Source organism: Rissa tridactyla, chromosome 20 (genome assembly GCF_028500815.1).
Source record: "Rissa tridactyla isolate bRisTri1 chromosome 20, bRisTri1.patW.cur.20221130, whole genome shotgun sequence".
Taxonomy (NCBI): domain Eukaryota; kingdom Metazoa; phylum Chordata; class Aves; order Charadriiformes; family Laridae; genus Rissa; species Rissa tridactyla.
This window is the reverse complement of record NC_071485.1, coordinates 6,042,002-6,056,093: the sequence shown is the minus strand read 5'-3', so window position 1 is coordinate 6,056,093 and position 14,092 is coordinate 6,042,002. Positions and strand designations below refer to the sequence as shown.

General features: G+C 50.6%; 1 protein-coding gene across 6 annotated transcripts in view; it reads left to right on the top strand.

The window, feature by feature from the left end:
• The window catches only part of LOXL2 (lysyl oxidase like 2), a 59,987-nt gene extending 46,962 nt beyond the window's left edge, over positions 1-13,025 (top strand). For 5 of the 6 annotated variants that reach the window (XM_054224979.1, XM_054224977.1, XM_054224978.1 and 2 more), the window contains exons 7-14: positions 1,633-1,784; positions 2,519-2,686; positions 5,662-5,827; positions 6,139-6,382; positions 9,592-9,707; positions 10,219-10,355; positions 11,636-11,747; positions 12,893-13,025. In XM_054224979.1, coding sequence (XP_054080954.1) covers positions 1,633-1,784; positions 2,519-2,686; positions 5,662-5,827; positions 6,139-6,382; positions 9,592-9,707; positions 10,219-10,355; positions 11,636-11,747; positions 12,893-12,972 — 1,175 coding nt within the window. In that variant the 3' untranslated portion in view covers positions 12,973-13,025. Of the gene's footprint in view, positions 1-133; positions 982-1,632; positions 1,785-2,518; positions 2,687-5,661; positions 5,828-6,138; positions 6,383-9,591; positions 9,708-10,218; positions 10,356-11,635; positions 11,748-12,892 lie in introns of those variants that run through there. The other variant, XM_054224980.1, reaches the window with a different exon arrangement.
• Positions 13,026-14,092: the final 1,067 nt, after the last annotated feature.

Here is a 14,092-nt window from a genome sequence, read left to right as displayed (position 1 = left end):
CCTTATCTCTTTTGCTGTGATGAGGATGGTGTTGCAGGGATGAAGAATCAACAGTCGCTGTCAGAAATGGTAAGAAAACCATAGCTGCTTTTCTACCTCCGTTACCCAGGTGGGTCAGCCTGGCCTCCGGCAGCCTGCCGCTGTGCGTGCCAACAAGGGGAACTCCAAACCGAACATCTACATCTGGTGTTGATCGACCTCTTCCAGCCAATGGAAGGGGCTGGTGGAGGGTATTGGTGGGTGGATGCTGCTTTCTTGGAAACTTCTGTGGCTTTTGCCTTTTGTCACCACCATCACCGTGCTGCTCCCGGCTGCTGATCAGAAACGGACGAACCCGCGGCTCAGATGGAAGTGCCTGGGCAAGGGCTGAGGTGAAACAAGGCACCTGCAGGTCAGAGCACAGCGTCCACCAGCCTTTTGATCATAGAGTCGTAGAATCGCGGAGGTTGGAAGGGACCTTTCAGATCATTGAGTCCAACCATCACCCCAACACCGCCCAAACCACCACTAAACCATGTCCCTCAGCACCACGTCTGCCCGGCTTTCAAATCGCTCCAGGGCTGGTGACTCCACCACTGCCCTGGGCAGCCTGTTCCAATGTGTGATAACTCTTTCAATGAAGAAATTTTTCCTAATATCCATCCATTATGCCGAGTCTGCACAGAGCAAGTTGATAGCAAAGGTCAGAAGTCTTTTTATTCTCAGCCTCTGAGCTCTGAAAGCTTCCTAGAAACTGCTGGAGACCAGAGGTTCTACATCTGCTACTTGCAGGGATCTCGAGTCAAAACTATCCAGTGTGTTTCCATCAGCAATTACTCATGGATTATATGGGCTCCAAGAAAGGCTCTGGTTGTTCTTCTGTGATGAAGATCATCTGCTGGAACCTTGGATCCATCCCCCCCATGACTTCTTTCTAACCAGCTTTGGGATCAGTTTGGAAACAGGACCTGAGGGCTCTGCAGGCAGGAGTGTTGCCTTCTCGTATGTGTCTCTCCTCTTGCTGTGTCTCTTTGTGAGAAGTGACAATGGTCTGCTGCCACTTGTCCAGGGAGGGAGCCAAATTGAATAATTTGGCTCCCAGTACCTTGAGACCATTCTCTGCAGAATGAAACGATGTTAGCTCTCCTGTTCCCATCAACGTTGGTGGGGTCCGTAACCCACAGCTGCCCCAGAGTTGTTTGACTGACTTCTCGCGCATCCCTGTGGTGGTGCGTGGTGTTGTCCCAGCAAATGTGTGGCTGTCCCGTTTAAATGTCAGGGCTTGATTGGGAGCAGATTCCAGCATACGGGCCCAACCGAAAAGGTCATAATTTGCGAATTCCTACAGCTGAAGTTTGTAAATTATGTAACAAAGGAAACTTGGCTTTTTCTGCTGTTCTTGCATGCTTGAATCCCAGAGACTACTGGAAAGAATTTAATGGTAAAATTATTAATAATAATCTTGCAGCTTTTTGTTTTATTTTTACAAGAAATCCGTGGAATTTTTTGGGATTACCGTGTTTTGAATGCTAGAGGCCAGTGCGATGTCTGCAAAGTATTAATAAACTGTAATTGGATATTTCTTCACCACACAGTAGCATGGGCAGAAGGTAAGGACTCTCTTCTTTTTTTTTTCTTCTTTTCTCCCCCAAGGCATGGGTCCAATTCATCTCAACGAAATTGACTGTACGGGCTTTGAGAAATCGGTCACGGACTGCAAATTCAACACGGAGTCGCAGGGCTGTAACCACGAAGAAGATGCTGCCGTGAGATGCAACGTCCCGGCCATGGGTTTCCAGAATCAGGTGAGAAGCCAAGCGAGATCCGGATGCGAGTGAGCGTGGCGAGGTGTTTTCATCCTGGAGCATCATCTGCCCTCCCTCGCAGGGCACCTGGGTAGGAATCCTTTCACCTAAGCGGTGCCTATTCAATTTAGATTTTAACATCCGCGTTGTGTCAGACAGGAGGGCAAATAAGGATGATGCTCCCTTTTTGTACTGAGTTTTGAGCTCCTCCATCCATTCATTTCATGCTTGAAGTGCCGCTCCGGCTGTAACCTCTGCGGTCCGGTGGCCCTGTAAAGCTGGTGGATGTCCCTGTTGTGCTGGGATCTCGGTGGGGTCCCATGACAGTGGTACCCAGGTGGCTGTGGCATGGGTTCTGCCGTCATCTTTGCCACGTGGAGCTTAAAAACTTCAGCTGCATGAGCTGGACACAGGTTCCTCTGAGTAAGTTCTCCTGCCGAAGGTCAGAAGGGTGTGGAGAAGGGAAGCTTTCATCAGGAGGGTGTTTCTCTCTTGCAGCTGGTACAGGCCACTTTCATATGCTGGGCCTGGCTGGGCTGCTTCTTGTCCACGGTGGGAGATGAAGGACCAGACCCCATCAACTGGTCTGCTGGCAGCTGAACGGGGCATCCTGGGCTCATTGACTTTAACCACAAGCCTTCAGAAGACCCTGAGTGTTGCTTGCCCATCTGTTGCGTCTTCCCTGTAAAGTTTGCTCTGACGTTTGTTGACGGATGGCTTTTTATGCCCTGCAGCTGCGTCTGAGCGGCGGCCGCAACCCTTACGAGGGCCGAGTGGAGGTCCTGGCGGAGCGCAACGGCACTCTGAAGTGGGGCACCGTCTGCAGCGAGAACTGGAGCACCGTGGAGGCCATGGTGGTGTGTCGGCAGCTGGGGCTGGGGTTCGCCAGCCATGCCTTCCAGGTGAGTCCCTGCGCCCTCCTGTACGCGTGCTTCAGATGTGGTGCCATGTGTGTGGGTGGGCAGGGGCTACTGGAGGAGGAGGAAGGCTTCTTAATAAAAAAACAACAACAAAGCAAACAAAAAAGCTCAAAAAACCCAACCAACCAAACAAAAAACAACCCATCAAGCCATAAATCACAGCATTCAGCTTCAAAGCATTAGCTGGAGAGGCCCCGAAGGTTAAACCTCGTTGCACAAGAGCCATTGGGGGAAATTCAGAGCAGAAGGAGCTCTGGGCAAAGCTGCTGTTTTTGTACTGCTCAGGTTTCCCGGGAAGCCTGGCTCCCTTGGCCCTGGTTGGGCTGGTGGTTACATGGAGTTTCTTGTCCCTCCCCGAGTCGGTGGGGAGTTGCACTCCTCCGGCTGACCGAAGCGGGGAAGCCAAGTTTAACCTGGTGTCAGATCACTTGAAAACAGTCTGATTTTGCTCCCGTCGTTAGTTCGCAGTGCGGTGTGTGCACTAGTGTGTGGTGGAGCTGTACGCGTTTCTTTCTCCTTTCATGACAAATGCCCTAAACCCTCCCTGCTTGCACATGACTAAGAATGGCACTTAATAAAGGCATAAAAGCTATCGACTAACAAGCTTGGGATAAAACCACAAAGGAATAAAGTGTTCTTTCCCAGCGAAGCTCTTTGGCACAATGAATGGCAGCCTGCTGTGCTGGCTGGAGGAAAACAAGCAGCATCCATAAGAGCTGGAAGGAGGGAGAGCAAGAGCTTCCCACCCAGTTCCCAGATGGATAAATGGCATCAGGTTTAAGTAGCTGGTGTAGGCCAATATCCCTGGTGCGAGATACTCTTCTGCGCTGATAACGCCCCTCAAGGATCACAAGGTGAAAGAGGGGCAGGCAGACCTAGGTGTAATGGCAGATTTTGAAAGGAAATCTCTAACCTCTGGGCCTTTATCGCAGTTCCCAGACAACATGAAAATGGGGATTGGGGCTCCTAAAATAAACTGGTTTTTCCTTAGGACAAAGTAATCCCTTGCCAGAGCTTGCTGTCTTACTGTGCTCTGGAAATGCAGCCCCTTTGAGGCATTTCAACCGAGAATCAACAATCGCCAGCAGCTTTGGGGAAACATAGGCTCGAATGGCCACTGAATAAATAAACTCCGTGTGTGTTTGTATAGATGGAAACCCGCACACAGAAAACAGCCTTAGATCGGTTCTGGACGGAAAACTATTTTCCCCAAACAATTTCCGGAAATCAAAAACTTGGGCAAACAAGTAAAATGTGGTCGCAGAGAGCAGAGGCTGTCCCCATTCTCCAAGCCGGGGGTTTGGTGGGCTTTGCTGTCCCTTCGTGCCGTGGCTGGTCTGCTCGGCACTCACGCGCAGCCGGCTCTGCTGGGCTGCAGCGATAAACCCAGTGAGAATTAGCGTCTCTGCCCGCTGCCTGCTGGTTTTGCACAGGGAGGAACAATAAAGCCCTGAAATGGCTAATGGCCTCAGCATCCTCGGGGCTGGTTGTTGCCTGTCGAGAAAGCAGGAGAGACCGTAGGCAGCAGCGGACAGTTAAAACCCTGCCTGGAGAGCCCAGTCCTGCAACGAGTGACCACGCTGGGATCCAGGAGGACACACTGGGCTCGTGAGCAGGCAGATTCCAAGCAATATGACGCTTATCCACGGCCGGAGAGGAGATCTGCAGGTCCCCGAGCACCACGCTGGGGTCGGATGCCTGGGAGGTAGAAGGCTGGAGCTGCCCGTGACGCTGTTGTGGCCATCCCACTGTGCAAACTGGTTCCTCCGGCTGATTTGCCTGCCCGGCTGCCAAGCCGAGCGCAAGAGCTGAGAGTAGCCACGTCCCTTGAACGCTGGCCTTTCCAGCTGCCTGGCTCTATTGACATAGCCCTGAGAGTCCAGCAAGAAACAAGACATTTTTTCCTTTAGCTGAGACTGCTGGTATTTAGAACAGAAAAGGCCCTTATGCCTGTCCCGGCTGCACCAGCTACATGAGCATAAAGCTACACTGTGTAGAACAGGGCAGCCCTGTGTGCGGGTGTGCAGAGAGTGTTGCTAACAGGGTTAACCAACAGCCTGTTGCAATGGAAGCAATGGGACAGATGGGTTTTCTTTTCCTGGAAACGTGCTCCCAGTTTTGACACTAACAGATCTGATTTTTTAATATTTTTTTTTTTCTTCTTCCTCTTTCTCCCCTCCCCTTCTCCCAAGCTTTGCAGTTGCAGCTTCGTCAGGGTTTAGTGTTTAGTTTTGTGTTACGTTGTAAGTTAATTTTCTGTCATTCCCACAGGTTTTGTAAAACTGGGTGATGAAGATGAGCCGTGAGCAGGGTTTGAACATCCCCCCTGGGAACCAAGAGATGCAGCCCCCAGATTGTCAGGGTTAACGGACCCCGTTAGTCCCGGTGCTCCACAAATGCCTTGTTTCCACTGGCATTTCTAGCACAAGTGTTAATTCTGCCTCCCCTCCTTGTGCAAGCAGGCACTCTGGCGTTACTCGTGGCCCTCCCAAGTGCACAAATGTCACAAGACAGATGTGGCTTAATTGCTGGGCATCTCTCCCAAAGGCACAGCCTAAATGACTTAAAACATCCCAAGGATGAATTCATCAGCTGGATGGGCAGAGCAGGGTGGAAAAGTGAGTTTACAGCTGGATTGAAACAAGCAGAGATTGAAAACAGCTCAGAAACAAGGAGAGAGATGCTTAACGCTGGTGAGATGTTCAGGGCGGGGAATATGGTCAACCTGGGTTTTAATCCCAGTCCCAGTTTTCTACTTAAACGGACTTGGGTTCATTCCCTGAGTTACTCGTCTCTTCTCCAGCATCTTTAGCAAGATCTGTCTCCGTGATGGTGTGGGGTCTTGCCTCGATCTTCCCTGGAGGGAGAATGCAGGTGACGGGGGGATGAATAGTCCCCCAGCAGTCAACTAAACACCGAAGGGTGTGTGAAATGCCTTTTTCTGCCTTTCTGCCCAGGAAACCTGGTACTGGCACGGAGACATCAGCGCTGACAATGTGGTTATGAGCGGTGTCAAGTGTTCGGGGACCGAGATGTCCCTGGCCCACTGTCGTCACGACGGAGCCGATGTCTCCTGTCCCAGGGGAGGTGGTCGTTTCGGTGCTGGTGTGTCCTGCTCGGAGAGTGAGTAACTCGGGTTTTATTTCATCTCGGAAGAAGTGTTTGCCTTGGGGATACGCGTGAGAAACGTGCTGGCCTATGCTGTGCCTTGGATATGTCAAAACAGTGGCAAATTGCTGCTGATGGGGCTGAGAAATACAGCGCAAGGAAGCTGTCCCTGCTCACTGCAGGGGCGTTGGACTAGATGACCTTTAAAGGTCCCTTCCAACCCAACACGTTCTATGATTCTAAGGGGCTGGCCTCCACTTCTGGTAGACACTTGTGGGGTTTTTTTTTTAATTAGCCCGTGAGTTAATTTCAAACCTTCCTCCCAGCTGCCCCTGACCTGGTGCTCAACGCCGAGCTGGTGGAGCAGACGGCCTACCTGGAGGACCGCCCCATGTTCATGCTGCAGTGCGCGCTGGAGGAGAACTGCCTGGCCAGCTCGGCCGTCAACACCTCCCTCACGTCGGGCTACCGGCGCCTGCTGCGCTTCTCCTCCCAGATCCACAACAACGGGCAGTCCGATTTCCGCCCCAAAAACGGCCGCCACGCGTGGGTCTGGCACGACTGTCACCGGTGAGTGCCACAAAGATGATCTTACACAGTCGGTGCCTCCTTCCATCCCTTCGTGCTGCCCGAGGGGGCTGTTTTGAAATGCTGGAGCCGCGGCTGCAGAGCTGTGATGTGTGTTACGGCAGCCCTGATCCTCTGACAGCGGGGAAACCAGTTTATTACAGCAGGAATTCTCGTTGAGAACTGGTATGTGAACAAGACAGGAGCAGAGCTCTCCTTGGGAGAGATGTATGTGCAGGGACAGTATGTACATGGGGTGTGGGTGCATACAGAGAGAAGGAAGAGCGTGCCCGTGTACCCGCTGTGTGTGGAAACCTCTCAGCTCCTTCCCTCGCCTGGGAAAGGACTCGAGAACACGCTGTCATTCTGTATTTTTTAAATGCATCTCGATTCCACTTAAGCCGTGTACAGCTGGGAGGTTGTTTTGTGCTTATTTTTGACAAACTGTAAATTCACCCCCATAAATGCATCGTTTTTCAGGGGGGAGCTGATGGTTTCAGCCAAAGTAAACCAGGGGGAGGAAAGGAGCTGGAACCAAGCCGCCCGGGGGCTTTGCTTCTGAAATAATGAATTGTTACAAGGTTGATTTTCGGTGATTTGGGGTAAAAGGGAGCTAAGTAACTCAGCGCAGAGCTCTTGTCCTGCCCCTGTTGTAAGACTTTCGCTTTGTTGAAGACATTAGAGCAGTAAATTCTCAAATCTAAATCCTTTTTAGCCTTTATAAACAGCGGGAGTGAGGGGAGACGCGTAGGTAGCACTTGCGTCGCTCTGAAGCTTCAGATCATGGTGTGGGGCAAGTGTTGGCCGTTTACCCTGCAGACGGGTTGGTTTGTAATTTTTTTGGAGAGCTAAAACCCTCGGCAGCGCAGAACCGAAGGTAAATGGGGTTTAGGGGAGGAGGAAACCCGGATCAGCGCAGTGTATTTGCCTTTCTGGCCTTGCTGGGAAGGGGCTGGGGGAAATCTGTGGGCACCACAAGGCTTTGAGCACATCGCAGGCTGGTTAAAAAGGAGAATATTTGGAGCTGGTGGGGAGAGACTGCGCGAGGTGAGACTGGGAAAGGATCGGGAAGAGGCCGAGAGCCATCTGCGTGCTTTAAAAACTGGATTCTGTTTATACGGAGGAGGATGAACTCAATTCCTCTTCAATCTTTCCAGTCTGTAAACACCAGAATGTAAACACCTCTTTGAATGATTCAGACATATTTCAGAAACTGAGTCAGACTTGAGAACCTCAAACTTTTATCAGAGGCAGCCAAATTAGACGGCCTCAAAGCCACCAGCTCAGGCGCTGCAGAATGGCTCTCCTTTCCCAGCTGCCTGGCTCCATCACTGGGAGTTTCTGTTTCGTTGGCTTTTGATGTGGAAGTAGAACAAAAATGGGAAAGACCTGTAGCAGGGAGTGAAAAGGGATTCGCTTCTGGCAGGTGGCAATTTTAGGTTTCTTTTGGTTCAGGGAAGGGCAGGAGGAGGTAAGAAGAAACCCACTCCGGAGGAAAAATTTCCTCTCCTTCCCTCCTTGCTCCTCCTTTATCCGTAGATGCGTGTGCAGAGCGATGCTGAGATAATGGCGGCTGGAAGTTTTTAAGCCCTGATTATTTTTACGGCTGGAAAGGAGAGGATTTCTGCACTTTTTTGTCTTATTTTTTTAGTTTTATAAAAATCCTAAGCGCGATGGCTTTTGACTTAGGGCCTGTCTGTGCATTTGCCTCGCTCCTCAGAGCTGAGCATCTTGTTTGTGTTAGTGGCCAGCCCAGCCCAGGACAGAGTCCCCATAGACACGCAGTGATTTAAGGACCCGCTCCGCTCTCAGCATCCCCGGTTGCTCTCCCGTTCCCTGCGATGTGCTCACGCCGTGGGGTTTGCTCACGATTCCGAGGCTGGGATCAAATTCAACTCGTTTCATCATCATGACTGCAGTTATGTGCCCGGCCTTGACCACGTGGCGCACGCCCCCGGGTTTTAATCGGGTACTTCCATCTCCTTCCTGCTCTACAAGTCCCGTGGATTTCAGCTGGACCGAAGCACAGGCTTCGTTTTGTGCTGAACCAGCAGCGTGGTGTGGGAAAGGTCAACGTTCCTGGGGCCAGCGTTACCCAAACCCTGCTGCGGTCCAACTTTGCTAGTTAGAATCATAGAATCATCCAGGTTGGAAGGGACCTTTCAGATCATCGAGTCCAACCATCAACCCAACACTGCCCAAACCACCACTGACCCACGTCCCTCAGCACCACGTCTGCCCGGCTTTCAAATCCCTCCAGGGATGGCGACTCCACCACTGCCCTGGGCAGCCTGTTCCGATGTTTGACAACCCTTTTGGTGAAGAAATTTTTCCTAATATCCAATCTAAACCTGTAGTTAGAGGTCTACAGCACAGATTGCCGGCTCTCTCCTAACTGTTGCTGTGCCCAACAGCGCCGGAGCGTTCCCGAGAGCAGCCCAGCCCAGGCTGAGTTGACACTAACGCTTCCCCGTTTAGAATTATGAAGCGTATCATGTGTGAACCCAGCTGTCGGGTTGTTTAGATCCGAGCGGAGCGAGTGCCGAGAGAAGCTGCTTCCATCTGTTGTCAGTTTTCTGCCAATAAATTCACATTCTGCTGCTTTGAAACTAATAAATAAATAAATAAATAAAGCGAGCCAGGTTGCTGGTCTGGGTACATCCAGCTCCGTTTCCAGCCTGTTGTTAAGGAGCAGGTGAAATATTTCTAGTTCTGGTAAATGACAGGGCCACTAGAAATGATGACCTGGCTGATGGCGGCTTTGATTTTTTTCTCCCCCCTTTGCCTTTATAAAACATGGTGTGATTCTACGAAGGCTGGGGCAAGGCTCTCTCTCCCCTGGAACAGCTTTAGCGCTTGATATATAAACAAATACCCGGGCCAGGAGCCAACATGAAGGCAGCGTGGGCGATGGTGCCATGTAGGATTATGCCCAGGGGAATATTTCCTGGCCGTGGTTTCTCTTGCTCTTCCTCCTGTAGCACCGCTCGGTCCGTGGCGCGTATTTACCCCCACGGCCGGGAGGTGAAACGCCTGGCTCGAGGGATGCGACAGCACAAAGCGTCGAGTCTGGGCTCTTGCATCCAAGTCATCGTGCCCCAGCCACTGGGCCACCTCTGCTGGGGCAGACTGTGCAGCCCTTTAGACCTGGTAATTAATTAAAGGGGTGTCTGTTTTTCTTGAAGATAACTCTCCCCGTCTGTGCCTTGCAGGCATTACCACAGCATGGAGGTTTTTACCCACTACGATCTACTGAACCTCAATGGAACCAAGGTGGCTGAAGGACACAAAGCCAGCTTCTGCCTGGAAGACACCGAATGTGAAGCAGGTATGTTTGCCGGAGCCCTTTGTGCTGGGAATTTCGTAGAGCTGACTGGTTTCGGAGATGCTGTCAGAGTCCTGAGCAGGGCTAGAACGGGCCTGAGAGGAGCCAGTCCTGAGGTTATATACGTATGGAGCGGTCTCTGCGGGTGTAAGAGAATCCCCAAACGCCCCACACGCTGAGGTTTTCAGACTCAGCTCCTTCCATCCTTACCCTGAGCTGCTCTGAAAACCTAATTGTGCATTTTCTGAGTCCTGTAAAGTAAGAAACTCCAAAAGGTGCCTGTAGGTGATGAGGTTTGGAAGGCAGCAGGTAGGTAGTACGTGTGTTTCTGTACAAGACATTGAGCAAGACACTGGTGTATTAAATCTCATCCCAAATGCTGCGCCTGTAGCTCCCACTGTCTATGGGAGCTGGAGAACAACCCCCCCTTCCTCTGGCGTCTCCGAGGGTGGGAAATTCCCAGCCCGACTTGCTGTGGATCTAATGCTTTGTGCCTTTAACTCTTCTCATTTAGATGTGCAAAAACAGTATGAATGCGCCAATTTTGGCGAACAAGGAATCACGGTCGGATGCTGGGACGTGTACCGTCATGACATCGACTGCCAGTGGATCGACATCACTGATGTCCCCCCCGGCGATTACCTCTTCCAGGTATGGGGGAAAGAGAGGGTTGGAGATGCTGCTGGTGCTTTTATCGTATCCATTAGGGATGTCAGGAATGTACCTACTTAGTTTATTTGTGCATCTCATACAGTACTATAAACTTCTGATTACAAAGAGATCGCAGAATGGCGGGGGTGGGAAGGGACCCCTCGTCCCACCCCCGGCCAGAGCAGGGTCACCCAGAGCAGGTGGCACAGGGACACCTCCAGGCGGGGTTGGGATGTCTCCAGAGACGGAGACTCCCCCACCTCTCTGGGCAGCCTGTGCCAGGGCTCTGCCACCCTCACAGCAAAGAAGTTCCTCCTCGTCTTGAGATGGAACTTCCCACGGTCAAGTCTGTGCCCGTTACCCCTTGTCCTGTCCCTGGGCACCACTGAGAAGAGCCTGGCCCCGTCCTCCTGACACCCCCCCTTGAAGTATTGATCAGCGTTGATAAGATCCCCCCTCAGTCGGCTTTTTTCCAGGCTGAAGAGCCCCAAATCCCTCAGCCTTTCCCCATCAGAGAGATGTTCCAGTCCCCTCATCCTCTTGGTGGCCCTTTGCTGTCCCCTCTCCAGCAGTTCCCTGTCCCTCTTGAACAGATATTCCCAGGATACCTCAAAGATAAAGAATTACCTAACAGGACAACAAAGCGTTACCAGATTACGTATTTGCTCGAGTGAAAAATCAGGGTCAATAACCACAGCTTAGAGATCTTAAGGAATCGGTGTCCAGCCAAAACGTGAGAGTCCCACACGATCCACGTGCAGCCGATGTTACCGCACGGTGTCGGATGTCACACTAGATGTATGCACAGCATCCCCCCCTTGTCTGGTACTGAGCTTCTCAGCTGTTTGTAGGCAACGCTCCCATCGCTTGGGATTAAATAGGGCTGTTCCAGTGGCGTTCGCGGGAGGAGCTCGGGCTGTGCCTCCAGGCTGTTTTCTGCAGGTGGGTGGAGTGGGGGAAATTCTTTGGTTCTAAAAACAGCCGCTTAAGAGAGGAGGGAAGGGAAAAGGAATTATTTTCGTGTGCGCTGCTATGGTGTGAAACGGAGGGAAGGTGGCTGAGGGTCTGTCTTGGGGCACGGGGGAAGGTGTGATCTTGATCTGGCTTTAATCAGGTAGTTTCTGTCTCCTTGCAAAACGAGTTAGGTTTTTTTCTGTTAGGAAAAAAAAGAAGTATTATGGTATAATGAAAAAGCCCATTCTGTCTCAGTCTGACTAGTAAGTGTTGTACCCAGTCCGCCTTTAAATAACTTTATGCCATGTTTCTCCATCGCTCCCTAGGTTGTCATCAACCCAAACTATGAAGTTGCTGAATCCGATTATTCCAACAACGTGATGAAATGCAGGAGCCGGTACGACGGGCAGCGCATCTGGATGTACAACTGCCACATAGGTGAGGGCGACTTCGGTAGGGGAAAAGTTTCATGGCTGTCGTGCAGGGATCAGGCTCCATCGCTGACCCTGCGCTAGGAATTCTCTGAGCTTCTGTGCTTGGAAAAATGGGATCCTGAGGCCAGGAAAGATGGGGATCCTGAGCCGAAATTACACTGGTGCCATTTCAGACCCCAAAGCTTCTCACGTCTTGAAAAGCAAACAAAAACCAGTGACGTGCGAAGCAGAGCAGTGAAATCTGCTCAAGCCAGAAATGAAAATACTCTGCTGTCCCTCGAATGCGAGGCAGAACTCTGCGTTTTCTTGAATACACACAAAACGAAGCCAAACTAGTTTAAATTTGCATTATCAGTCAATTGTTCAGACCATTTTAAAATGGAATTAAGTTGGGGGCTTTCTAAGGTAAACTGTTTTTACCACCGAAAATAAATTAACAGCAAAGACCTGCCAACCTCCAAATAAAACCAGTGCTGAAGAGAATTTCCAGAGCTGGCTGGAGTGTTTTTTCTGAAAAAATTCCATGTAACCACTGCTTTTTCTCATTAATTTGTTCTCTTTTTAAAAAAAAAAAAAATAAAAAAAAAAATACTTGTCTCGCGTGTCATGACCTAGTTCAGAAAAGCCAAACCCACTTCGTTTGGATGAAGAGGCACTTAAGTGGTGGACGGGCTCTCCAGCTGAGCCTGAAAATATTTCTATTTAAAAATAAATGTATTTAGCTTCCATTGGCTCTCAGCTAGCAGAACGCAAGGGGAGGGTTCTGTTTAAGAGGAGTAAACAGAACCCACTCGCCACCAGCCTCGAGGAGGAGACCGTTTCACAGGCCCTGCTAGTCATCACCGGGTTGTTTCAAGCCACAAAGTTTAGCAGTGAAACTGGGGGTAGCTGATAGTCCAATCTTCATAAAAACCTCGATCCAGTCCTCCTGGGGACTCTTGGCTGTTCCAGTTACGCCAAAATTTAATTAATCCTTAAATGAATGAGCCCGGGAAAATCTCTGCTCTTTTAGTGTTTGCTTTGAGCCCTTAATTTTGACGGCCCCTTTTGCAGATGACACAAAACCCCAGGGTGTTCCCTGCCTTGTGGGTCACAACCCGCCTTCGCTGCCTCCTGCTCAGCCCCGTGTTCTTTCTCTCCGCTCCCCAGGTGGCTCCTTCAGCGAGGAAACGGAACAGAAGTTCGATCACTTCAGCGGACTCACAAATAACAGGGTGGCCACCCGATAGAACCGCATCGCCTCCCACCCCACTATTTAAAAGAAGCGAAGTTTCCTGCTTCGGTGATTTCCCTAACCACTGCACAAAACCGGAAAAAAAAAAAAAAAATCAAGCAAACAATCAAAACTCGAAATTAGCAAGGTAAATTATTTTCTAAAGATGCCTTCCTTCCCAGTTTAGGTGCTCAGACCACCACGTGGCTCTCGTAACTCCAGTCCCTACTACTGGGCAGTCAGGAGCAGGCTTTTAAACGCGACTTGGCTCCGCGTCTTCACCATTCCAACCTCCTCCACAAAGATTCCTCCCTCCACTTTGCAGCACCGTCTTTACTCACAGACGTAGGTCCAGGCTGCAGCAAGCACAATTTGCCTTTGCTTTGGGTACCAACAACCCAAAATATGTCTTTACCATTTTCTTCAAGGCATTAATCTTGGTATCTTTAAGCTCTTTGACTCAAGCTTGAACCGCACCGTTGATGCAAACGCCTCCATTTGTGACGCTGCTTCTTGAACACAGCTAATCCTCAGTACTGCCGTGTCCTTACTCCACTTTAGCCAAGAAATACAGGAAAAGGGGGGGGGAAATAATAAAATTGGAGCAGCTTTTTCCGAGTGGAACAGTATAAAGCATAATTTAATACTGCAGTGAAACTCTTGTATTCAACAATCGACTCCCAACGCAATCTCTCGGCGGAGCAGCTAATGCAGGACTGCATTCGACGAGTGCAGCGGGGCTCCGTGAAGCTGCACCTCCCTGGGAACACCCGGAAGACTTCGCAGATCTCCTGGGAAGCTGCACCTCCCTTGGAACATCCAGAAGACTTCGCAGATCTCCCGATGACGAGTCTGCTGGACTGTGAATTTCCATTACGCAGTAAGCTATTCACCCCGATAGATTCTACAAATGTTACCTTCTGGGCTGGGTGTTCTGTCTTTCCTTGCAAGGATGAATTTAGTTTAAGGCATTGTATCATCACTGTACCTTCCAGAGGTAACTTCCCGGCTCTCATCATCAGGGACGTGGAGCTGTGCTGTCACAGTCCCGCCTGTGTAAGTTGCCTTTAAAAGGGTTTTTACACTTGGTAAATTCATAATGGTGCTCAGCGTGTTCCTCTGTTTGTTTGAGGACG